This window comes from Acipenser ruthenus, chromosome 28 (genome assembly GCF_902713425.1).
Source record: "Acipenser ruthenus chromosome 28, fAciRut3.2 maternal haplotype, whole genome shotgun sequence".
Classification (NCBI taxonomy): domain Eukaryota; kingdom Metazoa; phylum Chordata; class Actinopteri; order Acipenseriformes; family Acipenseridae; genus Acipenser; species Acipenser ruthenus.
In genome coordinates, this window is record NC_081216.1 from 4202426 (window position 1) to 4225745 (window position 23320).

Genomic DNA, 23320 nt, shown 5'->3' on the forward strand with positions numbered 1-23320 from the left:
TCTGTCAGCCTTTATAAAGGAAAGGTTAAGGTTAATTTAATAACCGAAAGAATCGTTTTCATCAGTTGAAAACGTGAGCGAACACGAGTTTTGCTTTTAATAGATTTTTCTTCTAGGGAAAATCTAACCGTTGTTTTTCTCGCTTCTGCTTTATGTGGTATACTCGCACTGAGGAATACGCTTTCTAGAATACTTATACAAGACATAATAATGATTTTTTTAATTTTTATTACTTTACTGTTTTTTTATTAGTTCATTTCTGTAATTTCACACTCATAAAACGCCAAAGTACACGTTAAAACATCTGTACAATTACAGAAAATGCAGCAGTGTAACAGTAATCCATAATCTATTATATTATTATTATTATTATTATTATTATTATTATTATTATTATTATTATTATTATTATTATTATTGTAGTAGTGTCAGTGATTTTACAGAATTTAAAAAATAACTGGCAAATGTGTAAACATTTAACAAAAAAACAAACAAACAAACAAACAACAACAGCTGTCTATTATAATCGTGCTTGCTGTCTATTCAGGTGGTGCGCAATTTCAGGAGCAGCAGTTCCGAGGTCCACTGTATAAAAGGAGTTATTATTATTATTATGTATGGAGTTATGTAATTTTAAATCAGATACGCAGAGCATAACACTTTTGACGCTTTGTTGTATTCTCAGTATATTAAGTGTGGATTAAAAACACGTCAACGAGGTGGATCAATACATAACTATTATTATTTAGGGAGATATAGGCTACTGTGGAATATATGGCCATTAGCACAAAAGAGTACAATACTCCACACTCCACACTTTTTTAAGTGTGGAGTGTGGAGTAGTGGTTAGGGCTCTGGACTCTTGACCGGAGGGTCGTGGGTTCAATCCCTGGTTGGGGACACTGCTGCTGTACCCTTGAGCAAGGTACTTTACCTAGATTGCTCCAGTAAAAAACCCAGCTGTATAAATGGGTAATTGTATGTAAAAAATAATGTAATTGTATGTAAAAATAATGTGATATTTTGTAACAATTGTAAGTCGCCCTGGATAAGAGCGTCTGCTAAGAAATAAATAATAATAATAATAATAATACTTATGAAGCAGTGCTTCTAGATTTAATTTTGTGTGTGAGGTGAGAGCTCGTTTTAATGTGCCAGAAGGGATACTTTGGTTTTATACTTATCCCAATATTGTTAATGATGATCGATGCTTACTTAGTGGATTGTACATGTCCCTGCGAGGATGCTTTTGCTAATGACATCTTAATGATAGCCGGTTGTAACCGTGGGATTACTCTTTCTATTAGGCCTATGAAGCTACTTCTTGCCGTTCAGGTACTCTGGGTAGGCTACCGCGCAGGTGTTATTTTGTGATTTCTTGTATCCTGTGAAAGTTCAGCACAACAGACAGCCGTTATTCCGTTTTAACCAATAATTCCCCTTTCAAGAAGAAAACCCGAAATACCAGAGAACTCACTGCTGAAAGTCCTAATGAACAAACAGAAACCCCTTTTCCCGTTCACTTGCGATTTCACGAAACTTTTGTTTTGTAACTAAAAGTGCGAGTAATTTATTTCTATAAAATTAGAATTGTGCGTGACTCTGGTTAACTTATTGAGGGATAGTATTTTGCAACAAATTATAAGTGCCCTTATGTTTTTTTTTATTTATTTTTTTTTTTTTTTTTTAATATTGTCGTAATTTAAATGTTCTTTTTATATTGGTTTGGGGAAAGGATTAGCAACGTCGATTAAAATTGCTTTCAAAATAGATTTCAGTATCTCTGCACGTTTTAATTCTCTTCGTTCTACAAGCACATTTGCGGCGGGTAGGGGAGACCGGGGTTGGTTGTCACACGGGTTGGTTGTCTCAGTGCTTATAACTATGACACTAGATGGATGGTGCAGGCAGGTGATACTAACGCTGAAATGTGTGTTCTATTGTCTGGAACTCAACCATCTTGTAATTTGAGGTAAATTCCATCTAACATAAAGGTTAGCACATATTTCATTTTTTTCATACCCAAAGTAAAAATGTGTATCTTGTTATTTATGTTATAACTCTTAGTAGTATTGGAGTTTGTTTGAACTGATGGCCATGCTAATAGAACCAGATACTGGCTATCTTTTGGTGTAAAAACAAAACCAGTAGGTTCTCCCAGCTGTACTGAGAGAATTAAATTGTCATGTGAAGTCGGGTTGGGGCAGGTTGCCACATAGTTTTTGGGGTTGGTTGTCACATGTAAATCCTATAGGAAGAAGTCTTATATTTTTTCTTTCTACTTTTTTACACCAACATGTGTAAAAAAGTCCTGGGACACTATCACCCTTCGTGTAAATGTGCTTTATTTTGCTCTTATCTGCCCCCTATTTTACTGCATTTAATCCTGTACTTCAGAATACAGTAATCTGCCAAGTGTTTAACCTGTAGTACTTTGTATTTAATCATATCCTGCTGTAACTATCACTATTTAATCATATCCTGATGTCACTATCACTATTATCTGCTGTATTATTGAATTGTGGTTTGTCACACTTGTACTTTGCTTGAACAAAAGTTATAGTATTTCTTGCTCTTATTGTAACACTTGAAATGTATTTGCTTACGATTGTAAGTTGCCCTGGATAAGGGCGTCTGCTAAGAAATAAATAATAATAATAATAATAATAATAATAATAATAATAATAATAATAATAATAATAACATGTGGGATATTTCACCATATAATGCTTATTTAAGTTATATAATGTTTGTCCTCCGGTTCTGCAGAGGCTGTGGTATTATTTTGTAGCATGGGTCAACATTTCAAATATATAGGTCTATAGTAAAAATACAACTTTTTCTGTCATTGTACACAGTATAAACTTTATGTTATTTAAAAAAAAAAAGAAAAAGAAAAGTTACATTACTGTCTACTGTAAAACCAAGAACCTACTTTTTTTGACAAACAACCCCAATATGGGCAGGTTGTCACAGGTGACCGGCGCATTTTCAACCGTCTAAATATCATATTTGGAATAAAGTTATTCTTCAATATAACGAGGAATAGAACCTCGCAGTATGTCACCAGATTGAGGAAAATAACCAACCCCAGTCTCCCCCTATAAGATCCTCCCCAAAATTATTATTATTATTATTATTTATTTCTTAGCAGACGCCCTTATCCAGGGCGACTTACAATCGCAAGCAAATACAAATACATTCAAGTGTTACAATATAAGTCATACAATAAGAACAGGAAATACAATAATTCTCAAGTGTGACAAACCACAATTCAATAATACAGCAGATAATAGTGAAAGTTACATCAGGATATGATTAAATTGCCCAAACCTTCGCAAGAAATTGTTCTGACCTACACAAAAGATATGTGTGAGAGAAGATCTTTTTTTCTTCCCACAAGCACGCAAAACAGGTCCAACAAACATATTTCTCGTTTTTCTACTGCGCAATCGCCAGACCGCTAGCGCAGCTGGGATATCAAAATCAACACTGTAGTAGAGATGCTGGATTTAGCTGCATTTCAATGTCATTGGAGGAGACAATGTCTGGCTAGTTTAACGTACTTTTTTTCCCCGCCGATCTGAGCCCCCCATACCGCTGCAGAAGGCAGCCGACGAAAACTGAATCCTTTTCGCTCATTCCCTTGTCTGGAACATCCTCTTCACAAGTTCTGCATTTATTCGAATTGCTGTTATCTATAGAAACAGCTTGATCCGAATCTGATATTGTCGTAGCATAACCTACTGTCTGTTTTCACGCACCCACGTTTTGTGAGAATTTGGTAACTGTGACGCTACTGTCAGAACATACTTCCTTCGACTGTTCGAACAAATGCCACTTTTCAGAACACTGTTTGTGGTGCCAGATTATGAATGTTTCTGAAGTTTTTTCTTTAGATTTATCCAGTCCTTCACTCCATTTTCAGTGAAAGCGGCATCTTTTGAACTTCTGAAAAAGTGTCTGCAAGTAAAGCAGAAAACCGCATCTGCCTGCATACTGTACTCTAAATAGGATAACGTATTTTAATATTCTGATGAAAATTAATGGTTTTGCTTACCAAAGACAGTTTTTGGATACACAGGTAAACAAGGCGGTGACAGTCCCGTTGCAGTATCACCAAGGTCCAAAATACAGGATTTAGTTGCATTTCAATGTCATTCGAGGAGACAATGCTTGGCTGGTTTAAAGTCCATTCTTCCCGCCAATCTGAGCCTCATATAGATATTCAAAAGTTTAAGGTAAGAGTGCAGTCATTTTTTTTTGCAAATATACCTTATGAAATACGTTGAATGCCCCTTGATTATAAATACCATAGTAAGTGCATGTTTAGAAGCTTAATAGTCAGTGTTAATAAGTGATTTAAATTGGTGTGAAGTGATGGAGATGGTGTTTGAAATTAGTGTAGGTACTGTAGGACTGCAGAACAGGTTAACAGATTTAAAGGTTTTAAAAAACAGTGCAGCTTGTTATCCTGACTGTTTTTCTAATTTGCTTAAATAAGCATAACATGTTTTAAAGTACAAGCTAGTGCTATGTTAAACTTCGTTTATTTGGCCGTCTTATGTTGGAAAACAAAAACAATGTCAAATATATATGTAGCATCCCTGAGTGGTTTCGAGGTCTGTTTTGTGCTATAAATTATTATACAAGTTCTCAAAACGACGCAGGAGAATGAATACGGTTTACAGCTTTTATTTGAGTTCGTCAGTCCGACTAATTTTCAAACTCAACACAATGAATAAAACCTAGTATTCAGACTCACTAGTAACAGAGAAATAAAAGAACAAATCCAAGCACCGGTAACTGATATTGTTTTATTGTACGACCAACAATTGAAAGTAATCATTTAACTTCATTAACGTATGCATTTATATGTGTAGTTGTTCATATAACGCAGACTAGGTGAAGGAGATGAGTCATAAAGAAAGATGGTCTACTCGGGCTTCTGAGATCATCGCCACCTGCTGGAGTGGATGGCAACTCAGCAATAATAAAACAGTTCCCTACTTTTTCGAAGGGAGCGTATTGTTACCTTAAATAACCCAGGCTAATATAATATAATCACCGTTTTCATCCCTAATAAACCTCAGACAAGCTAACACTTTTTTGTAGACGTTATTAAAACACGTTCAATGATATTCTTTTTTTTTTTAAATCCCATCTCATTTCAATGATAACCTACACAAACCAACGCTCTCCTCTCCCCTCCCGCCCCACGCTGGCTTTCTAAAAATGTCATCACATTTAGAATTAATCCTCTCTTTTGAAAATGCTGCTTTTCTCTGTTAGCATGGAGTGCCTCCATGATGAGAGAGAAAAAACGTGCTGAAAGGCAGCTTTTATAAGACAAGCACAGGCTCATAACACCTGCTTTATTATTATTATTGTTACAGATTAGTTAAATTACATATGAGGGACACAGAGACGGTAAAGCTTCTATATCTTTATCTTGCATTACTCCAGTTGTTTCCTATTTCGTATCTGCCAGCTGGGTCTATTAGATTTGGTTGATACGCGGAGCTTGCGAAATTGATAGTATTGCTTTGGTCCATAACCATTAAAATGTGTCTCTGTGTGTGTTTTTAATGTAAATTAAGAAAACTGCTATAATGACAATTCTTTTTTATATGAAAGCTATAGATAAAAAAAGTAATTGTGTGGTGTATTGACCAGTCCCCTTTCTTCTTCCTCTCTTCTGAAAATGCTTTTTATAAAACTGGTCTCAGCTCACAACACCAGCTTTCCATCCGTGTTACTAAGCACGCGATTTAAGGTGCACCTTATAGTCAACACGGTTTACTAGATTCCATGTGCATATCATTCCCCTCATTAGTGCTATCTTCCTATTCAATTTGAAGACATTGCAATGTATTAGGCATATTCAGCAGATGCTATTCAACCCAGCACCTAATTTTTAATGCATGTGTGACCTTCTAATTGAACATACATCGTCTCTGAAAAGTAAACCAACTAAAGCAAACCATAACAGCTATTCATGAGCAGGATGTAGCTACTCAGATCAATCTTCATATTTTAACAATAATAAAAATGACAAAAAAGATTTAAGCATCATGACTAAAACAATACATTTTTTTTACAATTTATTTGAATAAATACATATCAATAAATAACATACAAAATGCTTAGACAATTACAACCATTAAATAAAAAACATATAAATATATAAATAAATGTTTATAAATAGATAAATTAAGGAATCAACACCTACATAATAACACTTGTTCATAAATGGTGCCGTAACTTCAATACATCATATATTTTAACAATAAATAAATATGAACACGTAAACATTAAATACAATTAATTTAAATAAAAAAAGTTAAATAAATAATTCAATAAATAAATCCTTTGTTATCTATATTTACAGAAATATCCATAATGCATAACACTTTATAAATCTCTCCCAAAACAAAAAGGAAATATTAAACGTTGGAATTATCCATCATGTGTGTTCTAATATGAGCAGTGAATCGATCCATCCTTTCCAAATTGTCTTGAACTTGTATTCTGATAACCTCCCAGGCACGAGCAGAGTAATTCTAAAACCAAAAGAAAGAGTTATTTCAGTTAGTTCAGTCAACAAATTGGGACCGATATCCTTATTTTTCAGTGGTTATTATGGAGTGATGGACTCCCTCTCCCAGAAGCCTTTGGAACTGCCTTGGGTCACATGATTGCAAGGCTCTCCCATGATTGCAACACAGAAATCACAGTAACAAGCATTATAAACATGTTAAAAACACCAAAGAAAGGGAATATTGGGCATCCTTAAAAAAGAATGTGTACAATTTGCATAAAATTAAAAAAGGGAAAGACATTTTATCTTGTCATATCCTGGAGCTACAATGGCAATAGCAACAGGAATTACCATACCTTGTTTTCCAAAAAATGTTCTAACTTTTTAAAATATGATTCCAGTGTCTTGATTTCAGAAGATCGTCTGTTGTCGGAGTATTTCATCTCCTGCATCTGTGTAAAAAATAAAATAAAAAATCAATCAATCAATATACCTGTACATAAAGGCTTTACCCCAGTGTGTTGGTTCTAAAAACGGTTTGGTATCTATTTATAGACAAAAATACAACTAATGTAGTTCTATATAGGTCTCACATGTGCATTTTTAAAAGAATCACATTTTAAAGCAAACATGTATTTTCATTTACATTTTTTTCAGGTACATACTACAGTAGGTTATGGCAAACTTCCAGGTTGCTTGCATTCCCCATGAATTTGTGGTTAAAACATGTAACTGACTGCAGAACGGGTCAGTCATTAAGAGAAGCAGCTAATTGGTTAAGATAGAAGGCATTGGACGGCTGGAGTCAATTTAACTCTCTGCAGGTTAAATGAACTAGAATGTGCAAGACTACCTGAATGTAAGGCAGGCAAACCAAGCTTTCATTAAATTAAAATTGTCCTTTTTTAAAAATTGAAATACACTTTTGCTCTGCATGCCTTTAAAAACTGCACATACAATAACTATATAGTGAATGAATGTGCACAACAGGTAAGATTTATTGAATTATTTGCTTCATGAAAAAGGATTGATTAATAATGAATAACGTACACAAGACTTGAGTTCTTTAGTCTGTCGGTAGAGGTTGTTCCTGAAGATATCCAGCGCAGTCCTGTTCCATGTTGTCACTGAGTCTTGATTTAAATTGAAAATCTTGCTGATGTTAAGAAATGCTTCATAAACCTCAAACACATTGTCTCCCAACTGTAAACAAATACATGAACGAATCAGTTACAGCATTCTGTAAAGCTTAAACTCTTGAAGTTCAGTTGAAGAATAAAAACGTTTTTTTAAGGAAAATAGAAAAAGGAAAACATAAAAATATAAAACTAGAAAATTGTATGCAAATAAATTCTAGAAATCGTGCTTGCCATTAATGAAACATGTTTTGGAGGTGCTATTTAACTACAGGTGTAAATGCAGTATAACTATGTTACAGAAACTACATTTATTATAAATGGAACTCCTTTAGTTACAATGTGGCCTAATGTTGCTACCACTGTATATAAACACACATACCAAAAAAAAAAAAAAAAAAAAAAAAAAACAATTCGAATAACAGTGCAGGAAAACTGTAATTAAATACCAAATAATGTTATTTAAGTGATGAATAAAAAATATAAAAAAACAGGCAGGTTTACCTTCATATGTTTGTGCATTTTGTAAGCTTTAGGTGGGATATGCATGTGTGCTCTTTCTTTAACAAACTCCTTGCCCTGAAAGGAAAAGAAAAGAAAATGTCAAAATCCACCAAATGAAATTACTGCACAAATTATTAAGAAGAAAATCATGTATTATTATTATTATTATTATTATTATTATTATTATTATTATTATTATTATTATTATTATTATTATTATTATTATTATGCATTTATTTGTCCTAAAGAATCAATATTTAACTGAAAAGCTGCATCAATAGATTCTGAAACATTGCTCACGCCATACTCCCTTCATGAACACGTGTAATAGGCCCTACCCGAGAATACATACATCCACCATTCCTATTAGGTTTAATACTTTTAAACATCGCTCGTTCATTCTATACTAGTGTTCTAAGTACAGCTGAAGGTTATCTTACCATGTGTTTCAGCAGGTTCATGGTTTCTTTGCTGGTGGGTTTGTACAGGTCGTCCTTGATCCATTTGCATCCTAGCGATGAGCAGCAGCCGCATAATAGCGACAGTACAAAGCAGAATGTGAACATATTTCGGCCCATTGTGAGTCTTGCAACTTGTGTTCGAAGTTTGCGGTATAAAATTGTGAGCGGTAAACTGTTCTAGTCTCGTGTCTCGAAGGATTTCCAGGCGGTGTGCTGAGTGCCATGCTGTACAGGTGAGTATATATACACCTGGCGAAGCAGGTAAGTCGGAAAGCGAAAACTGTAAGGAGTTTCCCCAAGGCCGGGTATTCCTCTGCACATAGTTTTGTTTGCTATTTTCAAACGAAGACATTAGAAAGAGTAGAAAGTGCAGCTACCTTATGTTAGTATTCTATTAAAACATAATAATATTTTTTTTCAAATGTATTCTCTATGGATCTATGTTTGCTTTCACTTTAGCCTGCACTTTCTGTTAAAGCTAAGACGGACTTTTATCGTGCTTTCCTGCGTTGCCATTTGCGTTAATTAGGTGAAATCAAAAGCCCTTTTTGTATAATTTATACAGGTTTCCCATTAATACTGAACAGTAACATGTCTTTCTTTCTTTCTTTCTTTCTTTCTTTCTTTCTTTCTTTCTTTCTTTGGCAACAGTTGTTGAACTCGTTAACACCGCCATGTCAAAATAAAGTACACAAACCACACGCATACATACAAACAAATAACAACAGCAAAGTAACGTCAAATAATACGCGTTGAAATCCACTGACAAACGCTGCATCGGCACAGCTAAAAAAATGGACAGAACGCGTTATGAACCCCCCTCGCGCTTATTCTTTCATTTCGTCTATCTGTCAAATAAAATTGAATGTACTTATAAAGTAAAAGAAAAAAAATAAAACAAAAAATAAATAACTCCGATAAAGCCTTGAAAGGAATTCCGCAATGGTCCAGTGATTTAAAAAAGCAACATGAAAACGGAAGATGAGTAGCTACATGTACTCCTGTCAACCGCTCTTCTGGTCTCTGACGTAGCCTGTTCCATGAGTGTTTTTGGAAATCGGAAGTGTGTTGGAGCCAGTGCGCTTTCACTATCTAACTCCGAGTTGTTTCAACTTTTATTTGTAGAAATTTTAAAAATACAACTTTGGGGTACATAAGAGACTTGTATATTATATAATCGAATCATATATTTCACCTCGCCTCGGGGTAGATGTTTTGTTGCCTATTAGGTGGTAGTGCGTTTTAGGGGGTTGGGGGGTTACAAGGATGTCATGGACTCTGCCACACATGATATAAATGAAGATGTGCAGTGATAAACGTTGGAATATATAGTGTCAATAAGATGTTGTGAGAACCAATTAAAAATAAACACCCAGGTGTGTATTGTAGGTTGCCTACAATTTAAAACTAAAACTAGCTTCACTGTGTTTTTCGAGGAACAATTGTATTGCATACCTAGTAATAGTTTACACCGTCTTCACCAATTAGCTAGCACAGGCCTATTGATTTATGACTAGGAGGTAGCATCTAGAAAATGAAAGTATTCCATGTGGATCCCGTCGTGCAAAGTTCAAACTCCTCCCAGATTCGCTTTCATAGTATAAACTCCAGGCAGGCAGGCCACAGTATATACAGCGCACTATATACGTCGTTTTGAAAATGGATTTGAGGAGCTTATGGAAATGCAAACTCGCAAAAGAGATTTATACTTCCATTTTTTAGATGTATTAAATACATTAATACATGAATAACTACATAAATAAATGCAAAAGTTAATGAAGTTAAATGATCACTTTCAAGTGTTGGTCGTACAATAAAACAATATCAGTTACATAAAAAAAAAAAAAAAATCAATGCAGATCTGTTCTAAAATGTTCACCCCAGACCTGCTTCCTGGGATAAAGGTGTTTTTGTGTGCATTAACCGGATATAATAGAAAGGCATTTTTATTCAAATATGGGAATTGCTCATTTTTAATATCATGTAATCAAAGAAACTACAAAATGACATCGCAAAAGTCTACTGGAAGCCATGACAGTAGTACAGTGTAAGCACAGGTAAGTTTTGCAGAGATGGGGTTAATTCTGTCCTGCCAACAATCACAGGTGTGGTCATTCCCCAATTAGGCATTTGAGTTTAGGCATCTGCTATAAAGATACACCTGCTTTCTATCCGTGTTACTAAGCACGCGATTTAATGTGCACCACACTGAACATGGACCAGAGAAAGCAAAGGAGAGAGTTGTCTGAGGAGAACAGAAAGAAAATAATAGACAAGCATGGTAAAGGTAAAGGCTACAAGACCATCTCCAAGCAGCTTCATGTTCCTGTGACAACAGTTGCAAATATTATTAAGAAGTTTAAGGTCCATGGAATCGTAGCCAATCTCCCTGGGCGCGGCCGCTAGTGGAAAATCGACCCCAGATTGAACAGAAGGATAGTGCGAATGGTAGAAAAAGAACCAAGGATAACTGCCAAAGAAATACAAGCTGAACTCCAAGGTGAAGGTCCGTCAGTTTCTGATCGCACCATCCGTCGCTTTTTGAGCGAAAGTGTGCTCAAAAAGTTGATAATGAAAATGAAGAACTGGAAAAGTTGATACTTTTCCAGTTCTTCATTTGCAAAGTTTCCAGCAGCACTTTACTTGCTGCAGTGGATTAGTTCCACACTTTTCAAAGAGCCTGTTTTGAGAAGAAAAATGGCACGAAAGTGACAAGCATGGTTAACCTGTTCGCTAAGCGTTACAAAAAGGTTTGAAACCTGACATTATTTTAGTGCCAATACATGTTTCTTTTTTCTACTGTTTCTACTAAATGTGTTTTCTTGTTGTATATAGATTATCTTAGAGACCAGGCACTTTACCTCCATATTGAGGAGGTTAAACCCATACAGTGGATTGCATAAATATTCACCCCCCTTGGACTTTTCTACATTTTATTGTGTTACAACATGGAATTAAATTGGATTTAATTAGGAGTTTTTGCCATCGATCAACACAAATAAGTCCATAATGTCAAACTGAAAAATAAAATCTACAAATTGTTCTAAATTAATTACAAATATAAAACAGAGAATAATTGATTGCATAAATATTCACCCCCTTTGCTATGACACACCTAAATAAGCTCTGGTGCAACCAATTGTCACTAGAAGTCACATCATTAGTTGAATGGAGTCCACCTGTGTGCAATTAAGGTGTTTCACATGATTTCAGGTTAAATACACCTGTCTCTTTTTTTTTGTTTTATTTTTCAGTTGCAATCCACTGTATTTGAAAGGAGAAGGAACCAAGTTACCTTTTCAATTTAGTACTTAAATTGCTTAGTGGCACTTATCTTTCCATATATCAATAGCACTTTATTTGTAGTTTCTATGATCATATTTTGGCATTACTCCTTCAAACAAGTAATAGATAACTTACTGTGCGTGAATAGCATTACAAAAAGATTTGAAACCTGGTGTTTTTTTTGTGCTAATCCATCAGTTCATTTGTTACTTTGCAGGCTTGAAAATAGAAATACTTGGCGACTCATGATCTGTTGATTAACATTGAATGTGGTTTTTTTCCTGCTTATTCAATATTCAAAGGACATGTAACTTTGCAAAATAAATATGCTGTTAAATGTTATCGAACCAAATCTATCTCTTTCTTGATTCCCTGCAGGAACTCTGTTTTAATTTCAAGTGTTTGATATTGAATGTTTTACGATATGCTTTATTTTAGAGGTAAATCAATGTCTAATAATTACTTGTGTAGGAATGGCAGTATTATGTAGTACTGGTAATTAAATTTTACAAGTAGTATGCACTCAGTTATTTCAAGGCAATGAGTTTGCATGGTTTGATCAAGTTATTATGACAAATGATGGAGTGAGTAGAACTTTAAATGGTGAAGTGAGTAGAACTGAAGAAAGTGGAGTCTTTTTACTCGACAGAGGCTAGTTAATGGAGCTTATGGTTTTGAGTTATCATTACTAACAGAGTGAGTCAGAAGCTAGTTAACAGAACTTGTGTTTTTTAGTAGACTTTACTTTAATGAGTAAGTGTGGTGTAATCAGAATAGGAAAGTTATTCAAACTTATCATCTGAAGTAATATTACCTTGAGCCTACTAAGTTCCTTCACTTGATTGTTTCAAGGCAATGAGTTTGCATGATTTTTTCAAGTAAAGGCAACTAATTAGATTTTACAGTGTAGAGCAAGTCACTTAACCTCCTTGTGCTCCGTCTTCGGGTGAGATGTAATTGTAAGTGAGTCTGCAGCTGATGCATAGTTCACACACCCTAGTCTCTGTAAGTCGCCTTGGATAAAGGCGTCTGCTAAATAAACAAAGTAAAAATAATATTTGGACCCTTATCCGATTTTGTGAAACTTATGCTTGAGCATTTGTACAGATTTTAATGTTACGAAATGTAAAAAAAAACAAGACAGTTGGTTTAGTGTTCCATTGACTACAAACATATAAAAGAAAGTCTAAAAATAGTTGCACAGTTAAGCACACTCCCAAAATAATGTCTGTCAAGCTAATGTACTAGCCATAGACCAGACAAGAAGATTTGTTTGGCTTCTGTGGTATATGGATCCCAGTAAGCATTGCTGTAAAGAACCGTTAACACTAAATCTACTGTTCTTTATAAAAACATTTATGAATGTTAAACCAGAAACATTTTAGATAGATCTTTACAAACAAAAAAGTTTTCTCCCATTGAATGATTAAATCATACTTTATTTTTTTGATCGCATTAAAATAAATAAATAAATAAATAAATAAATAAATAAATAAATATCAAACCAAGTAAAACAGGTTGTTCTAAATAACTAAATGACAATACGTATCCTGACAGTCAAGGTTAATAAATAAATAAATAAATAAATAAATAATTAAATAATGCGAGAAAATGTCCACTATAACAAAGAAACAGGCTATGAATTATAACAATTGTGTTAGTACTGATCATCACACAGTAAAAGTGTGATTATTCCATACATTGATTATTTTTGGGAAGGCGCAAGCGAGGTTTCTCATGTTCGATGCTTCTGTTTTCTTAAGGATTCCCAGCTCTGTCAAGCATCATATGTAACTGCTCCAAGTTACGAATAACTTGCATCCTTACGATTTCCCAGGCGCAGACACTGTGGTTCTGGAATAACATATTACACATGATCACATATTACATTACGTGAATAACGCCATGTATTATAGTTCACATTACCATTGTGTCACAGTAGCGGCTCATACATTATTCTTTATCACCGTATACTTTTACACATATAAAAACGCTTAACTCTACCTTGTCCTTTAAAACATTTTCCATCTTTTCAAAGTACGTCTTCAGAAGCTCGCTGCGGTCGGCAAAAGAGTGCAGATCCCCAGCGAAAGCTGTTTGACCTTCCATCTAAATCAGGAAAAAAAAAGTGAATCAAGGTTGTTCTATGCAGTACAAACCGGCATTTGTGCTTAACTACATATATTCTGTATCGGTAACCTATCGAAAGTGTTACTTACGCATTCCTCAAGCTTGCCTGTCTGACGGAATAGGATATTTTTGAAGTAATGCAGCTTTGAGAGGTCCCAAGACACAGGTGTAAGAGTTTCGTCAAAAAGGTTGAAGACGTGGTTCAGAACGTTATATGCAATCAATACAGTTGTCTCAGTCTGATATATTAAAAAACAAAAACAAACAAAAAAACCCAAACATTAAATTAACAGCACAGGCTAATTATTATTATTATTATTATTATTATTATTATTATTATTATTATTATTATTATTATTATTGATGATAATAAACTAGAGTGTTTACTTGTTCTATATATAAAGTAAATAAAATGACTTAGACCTACCGATGAATCTTCTGAATTATAGGCGTTCTGAGGAAACTGCAGGTTTATCTGTTCGGTAAGACATTTCAGCGGTAATTTGCCACCCTGTAAACAACATTAACAGCATTAAAATAATATATGTCATCGATATATATATTACATATGTGGACAATATGTAAAAAAGAGACTTTACCATGTCTTTCAGAAACCCAGTACTTAGTTCATTCTTATGTCTGAAATGAAAATCCATCCATTTGCATTCCAGAGAAAGAATTTGAGGGACAAAAGTCAGAACGAGACAAAACGTCCAGAAATGCTGCTGTGCCATTGTGAAACGAGTTTAAATCGGCCCTATAATAAAATCAAAATACTCGTTAGTTCAAAATAGTTTATAAAAGCAGTCATAGCATACACATAGTTTTACACGTTTACCCAATAGACATACCTTAACTGATGTGGTTGATGCAAAGAAAACGTCCACCGAAATATGTTGCTTGCACCCATTCTGTCAGTCTTTATAAAGGAAAGGTTAAGGTTAATTTAATAACCGAAAGAATCGTTTTCATCAGTTGAAAACGTGAGCGATCACGAGTTTTGCTTTTAATAGATTTTTCTTCTAGGGAAAATCTAACCGTTGTTTTTCTCGCTTCTGCTTTATGTGGTATACTCGCACTGAGGAATACGCTTTCTAGAATACTTATACAAGACATAATAATGATTTTATTTTTATTACTTTACTGTTTTTTTATTAGTTCATTTCTGTATTTTCACACTCATAGAACGCCAAAGTACACGTTAAAACATCTGTACAATTACAGAAAATGCAGCAGTGTAACAGTAATCCATAATCTATTATTATTATTATTATTATTATTATTATTATTATTATTATTATTATTATTATTATTATTATTATTGTTGTAGTAGTAGTAATTTTCAGAAAGTGTCAGTGATTTTACAGAATTTAAAAAATAACTGGCAGATGTGTAAACATTTAACAAAAAAACAAACAAACAAACAACAACAACTGTCTATTATAATCGTGCTTGCTGTCTATTCAGGTGGTGCGCAATTTCAGGAGCAGCAGTTCCGAGGTCCACTGTATAAACGGAGTTATTATTATTATTATGTATGGAGTTATGTAATTTTAAATCAGATACGCAGAGCATAACACTTTTGACACTTTGTTGTATTCTCAGTATATTATGTGTGGATTAAAAACACGTCAACGAGGTGGATCAATACATAACTATTATTATTTAGGGAGATATAGGCTACTGTGGAATATATGGCCATTAGCACAAATGAGTACAATACTTATGAAGCAGTGCTTCTAGATTTAATTTTGTGTGTGAGGTGAGAGCTCGTTTTAATGTGCCAGAAGGGATACTTTGGTTTTATACTTATCCCAATATTGTTAATGATGATAGATGCTTACTTAGTGGATTGTACATGTCCCTGCGAGGATGCTTTTGCTAATGACATCTTAATGATAGCCGGTTGTAACCGTGGGATTACTCTTTCTATTAGGCCTATGAAGCTACTTCTTGCCGTTCAGGTACTCTGGGTAGGCTACCGCGCAGGTGTTATTTTGTGATTTCTTGTATCCTGTGAAAGTTCAGCACAACAGACAGCCGTTCTTCCGTTTTAACCAATAATTCCCCTTTCAAGAAGAAAACCCGAAATACCAGAGAACTCACTGCTGAAAGTCCTAATGAACAAACAGAAACCCCTTTTCCCGTTCACTTGCGATTTCACGAAACTTTTGTTTTGTAACTAAAAGTGCGAGTAATTTATTTCTATAAAATTAGAATTGTGTGTGACTCTGGTTAACTTATTGAGGGATAGTATTTTGCAACAAATTATAAGTGCCCTTATGTTTTTTTTTGTTGTTTTTTTTTAATATTGTCGTAATTTAAATGTTCTTTTTATATTGGTTTGGAGAAAGGATTAGCAACGTCGATTAAAATTGCTTTCAAAATAGATTTCAGTATCTCTGCACGTTTTAATTATCTTCGTTCTACAAGCATATTTGCGGCGGGTAGGGGAGACCGGGGTTGGTTGTCACAGGGGTTGGTTGTCTCAGTGCTTATAACTATGACACTAGATGGATGGTGCAGGCAGGTGACACTAACGCTGAAATGTGTGTTCTATTGTCTGGAACTCAACCATCTTGTAATTTGAGGTCAATTCCATCTAACATAAAGGTTAGCACAAATTTCATTTTTTTCATACCCAAAGTAAAAATGTATATCTTGTTATTTATGTTATAACTCTTAGTAGTATTGGAGTTTGTTTGAACTGATGGCCATGCTAATAGAACCAGATACTGGCTATCTTTTGGTGTAAAAACAAAACCAGTAGGTTCTCCCAGTAGTACTGAGAGAATTAAATTGTCATGTGAAGTCGGGTTGGGGCAGGTTGCCACATAGTTTTTGGGGTTGGTTGTCACATGTAAATCCTATAGGAAGAAGTCTTATATTTTTTCTTTCTACTTTTTTTACACCAGCATGTGGGATATTTCACCATATAATGCTTATTTAAGTTATTTAATGTTTGTCCTCCGGTTCTGCAGAGGCGTGGTATTATTTTGTAGCATGGGTCAACATTTCAAATATATAGGTCTATAGTAAAAATACAACTTTTTCTGTCATTGTACACAGTATAAACTTTATGTTATTTAAAAAAAAAAGTTGCTTTACTCTCTACTGTAAAACCAAGAACCTACTTTTTTTGACAACCAACTCCAGTATGGGCAGGTTGTCACAGTTGACCGGCGCATTTTCAACCGTCTAAATATCATATTTGGAATAAAGTTATTCTTCAATATAACGAGGAACAGAACCTCGCAGTATATCACCAGATTGAGGAAAATAATAAAGAGTAAAATGAGTGACAACCAACCCCAGTCTCCCCCTATAAGAGGCTTGGGGAGGCTAAGCCTCCCCAAAATAAATTGCACAAACACTCGCAAGAAATTGTTCTGACCTACACAAAAGATATGTGTGAGAGAAGATCTTTTTTTTCTTCCTACAAGCACGCAAAACAGGTCCAATAAACATATTTCTCGTTTTTCTACTGCGCAACCGCCAGACCGCTAGGGCAGCTGGAATGTTTCTGAAGTTTTTTCTTTAGATTTATCCAGTCCTTCACTCCATTTTCAGTGAAAGCGGCATCTTTTAAACTTCTGAAAAAGTGTCTGCAAGGAAAGCAGAAAACCGCATCTGCCTGCATACTGTACTCTAAATAGGATAACGTATTTTAATATTCTGATGAAAATGAATGGTTTTGCTTACCAAAGACAGTTTTTGGATACACAGGTAAACAAGGCTGTGACAGTCCCGTTGCAGTATCACCAAGGTCCAAAATACAGGATTTAGTTGCATTTCAATGTCATTCGAGGAGACAATGCTTGGCTGGTTTAAAGTCCATTCTTCCCGCCAATCCTGAGCCTCATATAGATATTCAAAAGTTTAAGGTAAGAGTGCAGTCATTTTTTTTGCAAACATACCTTATGAAATACGTTGAATGCCCCTTGATTATAAATACCATAGTAAGTGCATGTTTAGAAGCTTAATAGTCAGTGTTAATAAGTGATTTAAATTGGTGTGAAGTGATGGAAATGGTGTTTGAAATTGGTGTAGGTACTGTAGGACTGCAGAACAGGTTAACGGATTTAAAGGTTTTAAAAAACAGTGCAGCTTGTTATCCTGACTGTTTTTCTAATTTGCTTAAATAAGCATAACATGTTTTAAAGTACAAGCTAGTGCTATGTTAAACTTCATTTATTTGGCCGTCTTATGTTGGAAAACAAAAACAATGTCAAATATATATGTAGCATCCCTGAGTGGTTTCGAGGTCTGTTTTGTGCTATAAATTATTATACAAGTTCTCAAAACGACGCAGGAGAATGAATACGGTTTACAGCTTTTATTTGAGTTCGTCAGTCCGACTAATTTTCAAACTCAACACAATGAATGAAACTTAGTATTCAGACTCACTAGTAACAGAGAAATAAAAGAACAAATCCAAGCACCGGTAACTGATATTGTTTTATTGTACGACCAACAATTGAAAGTAATCATTTAACTTCATTAACTTATGCATTTATATGTGTAGTTGTTCATATAACGCAGACTAGGTGAAGGAGATGAGTCATAAAGAAAGATGGTCTACTCGGGCTTCTGAGATCATCGCCACCTGCTGGAGTGGATGGCAACTCAAGAATAATAAAACAGTTCCCTACTTTTTCGAAGGGAGCGTATTGTTACGTTAAATAACCCAGGCTAATATAATATAATCACCGTTTTGATCCCTAATAAACCTCAGACAAGCTAACACTTTTTTGTAGACGTTATTAAAACACGTTCAATGATAGTCATATTTTTTTTTTAAATCCCATCTCATTTCAGTGATAACCTACACAAACCAACGCTCTCCTCTCCCCTCCCGCCCCACGCTGGCTTTCTAAAAATGTCATCACATTTAGAATTAATCCTCTCTTTTGAAAATGCTGCTTTTCTCTGTTAGCATGGCGTGCCTCCATGATGAGAGAGAAAAAACGTGCTGAAAGGCAGCATTTATAAGACAAGCACAGGCTCATAACACCTGCTTTATTATTATTAGTGTTACAGATTAGTTAAATTACATATGAGGGACACAGAGACGGTAAAGCTTCTATATCTTTATCTTGCATTACTCCAGTTGTTTCCTATTTCGTATCTGCCAGCTGGGTCTATTAGATTTGGTTGATACGCGGAGCTTGCGAAAGAGATAGTATTGCTTTGGTCCATAACCATTAAAATGTGTCTCTGTGTGTGTTTTTAATGTAAATTAAGAAAACTGCTATAATGACAATTCTTTTTTATATGAAGGCTATAGATAAAAAAAGCAATTGTGTGGTGTATGGACCAGTCCCCTTTCTTCTTCCTCTCTTCTGAAAATGCTTTTTATAAAACTGGTCTCAGCTCACAACACCAGCTTTCTATCCGTGTTACTAAGCACGCGATTTAAGGTGCACCTTATAGTCAACACGGTTTACTAGATTCCATGTGCATATCATTCCCCTCATTAGTGCTATCTTCCTATTCAATTTGAAGACATTGCAATGTATTAGGCATATTCAGCAGATGCTATTCAAAACAGCACCTAATTTTTAATGCATGTGTGACCTTTTAATTGAACATACATCGTCTCTGAAAAGAAAACCAACTAAAGAAAACCATAACAGCTATTCATGAGCAGGATGTAGCTACTCAGATCAATATTCATATTTTAACAATAATAAAAATGACAAAAAAGATTTAAGCATCATGACTAAAACAATACATTTTTTTACATTTTATTTGAATAAATACGTATCAATAAATAACATACAAAATGCTTAGACAATTACAACCATTAAATAAAAAACATATAAATATATAAATAAATGTTTATAAATAGATAAATTAAGGAAGCAACACCTACATAATAACACTTGTTCATAAATGGTGCCGTAACTTCAATACATCATATATTTTAACAATAAATAAATATGAAGACGTAAACATTAAATACAATTAATTTAAATAAAAAAAGTTAAATAAATAATTCAATAAATAAATACTTTGTTATATATATTTACAGAAATATCCATAATGGATAACACTTTATAAATCTCTCCCAAAACAAAAAGGAAATATTAAACGTTGGAATTATCCATCATGTGTGTTCTAATATGAGCAGTGAATCGATCCATCCTTTCCAAATTGTCTTGAACTTGTATTCTGATAACCTCCCAGGCACGAGCAGAGTAATTCTAAAACCAAAAGAAAGAGTTATTTCAGTTAGTTCAGTCAACAAATTGGGACCGATGTCCTTATTTTTCAGTAGTTATTATGGATTGATGGACTCCCTCTCCCAGAAGCCTTTGGAACTGCCTTGGGTCACATGATTGCAAGGCTCTCCCATGATTGCAACACAGAAATCACAGTAACAAGCATTATAAACATGTTAAAAACACCAAAGAAAGGGAATATTGGGCATTCTTAAGAATGAATGTGCACAATTTGCATAAAATTAAAAAAGGGAAAGACATTTTATCTTGTCATATTCTGTAGCTACAATGGCAATTGCAACAGGAATTACCATACCTTGTTTTCCAAAAAATGTTCTAACTTTTTAAAATATGATTCCAATGTCTTGATTTCAGAAGATCGTCTGTTGTCGGAGTATTTCATCTCCTGCATCTGTGTAAAAAATAAAATAAAAAATCAATCAATCAATATACCTGTACATAAAGGCTTTACCCCAGTGTGTTGGTTCTAAAAACGGTTTGGTATCTATTTATAGACAAAAATACACCTAATGTAGTTCTATATAGGTCTCACATGTGCATTTTTAAAAGAATCACATTTTAAAGCAAACATGTATTTTCATTTACATTTTGTTCAGGTACATACTACAGTAGGTTATGGCAAACTTCCAGGTTGCTTGCATTACCCATGAATTTGTGGTTAAAACATGTAACTGACTGCAGAACGGGTCAGTCATTAAGAGAAGCAGCTAATTGGTTAAGATAGAAGGCATTGGACGTCTGGAGTCAATTTAACTCTCTGCAGGTTAAATTAACTAGAATGTGCAAGACTACATGAATGTAAGGCAGGCAAACCAAGCTTTCATTAAATTAACATTGTCATTTTTTAAAAATTGAAATACACTTTTGCTCTGCATGCCTTTAAAAACTGCACATACAATAACTATATAGTGAATGAATGTGCACAACAGGTAAGATTTATTGAATTATTTGCTTCATGAAAAAGGATTGATTAATAATGAAAAACGTACACAAGACTTGAGTTCTTTAGTCTGTCGGTAGAGGTTGTTCCTGAAGATATCCAGGGCAGTCCTGTTCCATGTTGTCACCGAGTCTTGATTTAAATTGAAAATCTTGCTGATGTTAAGAAATGCTTCATAAACCTCAAACACATTGTCTCCCAACTGTAAACAAATACATGAACGAATCAGTTACAGCATTCTGTAAAGCTTAAACTCTTGAAGTTCAGTTGAAGAATAAAAATAGGAAAATAGGAAAAGGAAAACATAAAAATTTTATAACTAGAAAATAGTATGCAAATAAATTCTAGAAATCTTGCTTGCCATTAATGAAACATGTTTTGGAGGTGCTATTTAACTACAGGTGTAAATGCAGTATAACTATGTTACAGAAACTACATTTATTATAAATGGAACTCCTTTAGTTACAATGTGGCCTAATGTTGCTACCAGTATCTATATATATGAACACACATACCAAAAAAACAAACAAACAAACAAAAAAAACATTTGGAATAACAGTGCAGGAAAACTGTAATTAAATACCAAATGTTATTTAAGTGATGAATAAAAAATATAAAAAAACAGGCAGGTTTACCTTCGTATGTTTGTGCATTTTGTAAGCTTTAGGTGGGATATGCATGTGTGCTCTTTCTTTAACAAACTCCTTGCCCTGAAAGGAAAAGAAAAGAATAGAAAATGTCAAAATCCACCTAATGAAATTACTGCACAAATTATTAAGAAGAAAATCATGAATTATTATTATTATTATTATTATTATTATTATTATTATTATTATTATTATTATGCATTTATTTGTCCTAAAGAATCAATATTTAACTGAAAAGCTGCATCAATAGATTCTGAAACATTGCTCACGCCATACTCCCTTCATGAACACGTGTAATAGGCCCTACCCGAGAATACATACATCCACCTTTCCTATTAGGTTTAATACTTTTAAACATCGCTCGTTCAATGTATACTAATGTTCTAAGTACAGTTTAAGATTATCTTACCATGTGTTTCAGCAGGTTCATGGTTTCTTTGCTGGTGAGTTTGTAAAGGTCGTCCTTGATCCATTTGCATCCTAGCGATGAGCAGCAGCCGCATAATAGCGACAGTACAAAGCAGAATGCGAACATATTTCGGCCCATTGTGAGTCTTGTAACTTGTATTCAAAGTTTGCGGTATAAAATTGTGAGCGGTAAGCTGTTCTACTCTCGTGTCTCGAAGGATTTCCAGGCGGTGTGCTGAGTGCCATGCTGTACAGGTGAGTATATATACACCTGGCGAAGCAGGTAAGTCGGAAAGCGAAAACTGTAAGGAGTTTCCCCACAGCCGGGTATTCCTCTGCACATAGTTTTGTTTGCTATTTTCAAACGAAGACATTAGAAAGTGTTGAAAGTGCAGCTACCTTATATTCTATTAAAACATAATATATATTTTTTTCAAATGTATTCTCTATGGATCTAAGTTTGCTTTCACTTTAGCCTGCACTTTCTGTTAAAGCTAAGACGGACTTTTATCGTGCTTTCCTGCGTTGCCATTTGCTTTAATTAGCTGAAATCAAAAGCCCTTTTTGTATAATTTATACAGGTTTCCCATTAATACTGAACAGTAACATGTCGTTCTTTCTTTCTTTCTTTCTTTCTTTTTCTTTCTTTCTTTCTTTCTTTCTTTGGCAACAGTTGTTGAGCTCGTTAACACCGCCATGTCAAAATAAAGTACACAAACCACACGCATACATACAAACAAATAACAACAGCAAAGTAACGTCAAATAATACGCGTTGAAATCCACTGACAAACGCAGCATCGGCACAGCTAAAAAAATGGATACAACGCGTTATGAAACCCCCTCGCGCTTATTCTTTCATTTCGTCCTACGTCAAATAAAATTGAAATCACTTATAACGTAAAGGAAAAAAAATAAAACAAAAAATAAATAACTCCGATAAAGCCTTGAAAGAAATTCCGCAATGCTCCAGTGATTTAAAAAAGCAACATGAAAACGGAAGATGAGTTGCTACATGTACTCC

At 34.3% G+C, this 23320-nt stretch overlaps 3 protein-coding genes across 3 annotated transcripts; all 3 read right to left on the reverse strand.

Annotated features, from left to right (window-relative positions):
* Positions 1-6446: 6446 nt before the first annotated feature.
* On the reverse strand, positions 6447-8759 carry LOC131701955 (interferon a3-like). The gene is made up of 5 exons (XM_059003038.1): positions 8622-8759; positions 8182-8256; positions 7592-7744; positions 6898-6993; positions 6447-6563 (listed from the first exon to the last, which is right to left on the reverse strand). Exons 1-5 carry the CDS (start codon positions 8757-8759, stop codon positions 6447-6449), a joined length of 579 nt encoding a protein of 192 aa, XP_058859021.1.
* A 4926-nt stretch (positions 8760-13685) lies between these two features.
* Positions 13686-14791, reverse strand: LOC131701925 (interferon alpha-1-like). Its single transcript, XM_059002760.1, has 5 exons — positions 14657-14791; positions 14485-14568; positions 14147-14296; positions 13932-14036; positions 13686-13781 (listed from the first exon to the last, which is right to left on the reverse strand). The coding sequence occupies exons 1-5, from the start codon at positions 14789-14791 to the stop codon at positions 13686-13688; spliced, it is 570 nt and encodes a 189-aa protein (XP_058858743.1).
* A 5355-nt stretch (positions 14792-20146) lies between these two features.
* LOC131701966 (interferon a3-like) lies at positions 20147-22436 on the reverse strand. Its single transcript, XM_059003114.1, has 5 exons — positions 22299-22436; positions 21878-21952; positions 21292-21444; positions 20598-20693; positions 20147-20263 (listed from the first exon to the last, which is right to left on the reverse strand). The coding sequence occupies exons 1-5, from the start codon at positions 22434-22436 to the stop codon at positions 20147-20149; spliced, it is 579 nt and encodes a 192-aa protein (XP_058859097.1).
* Positions 22437-23320: the final 884 nt, after the last annotated feature.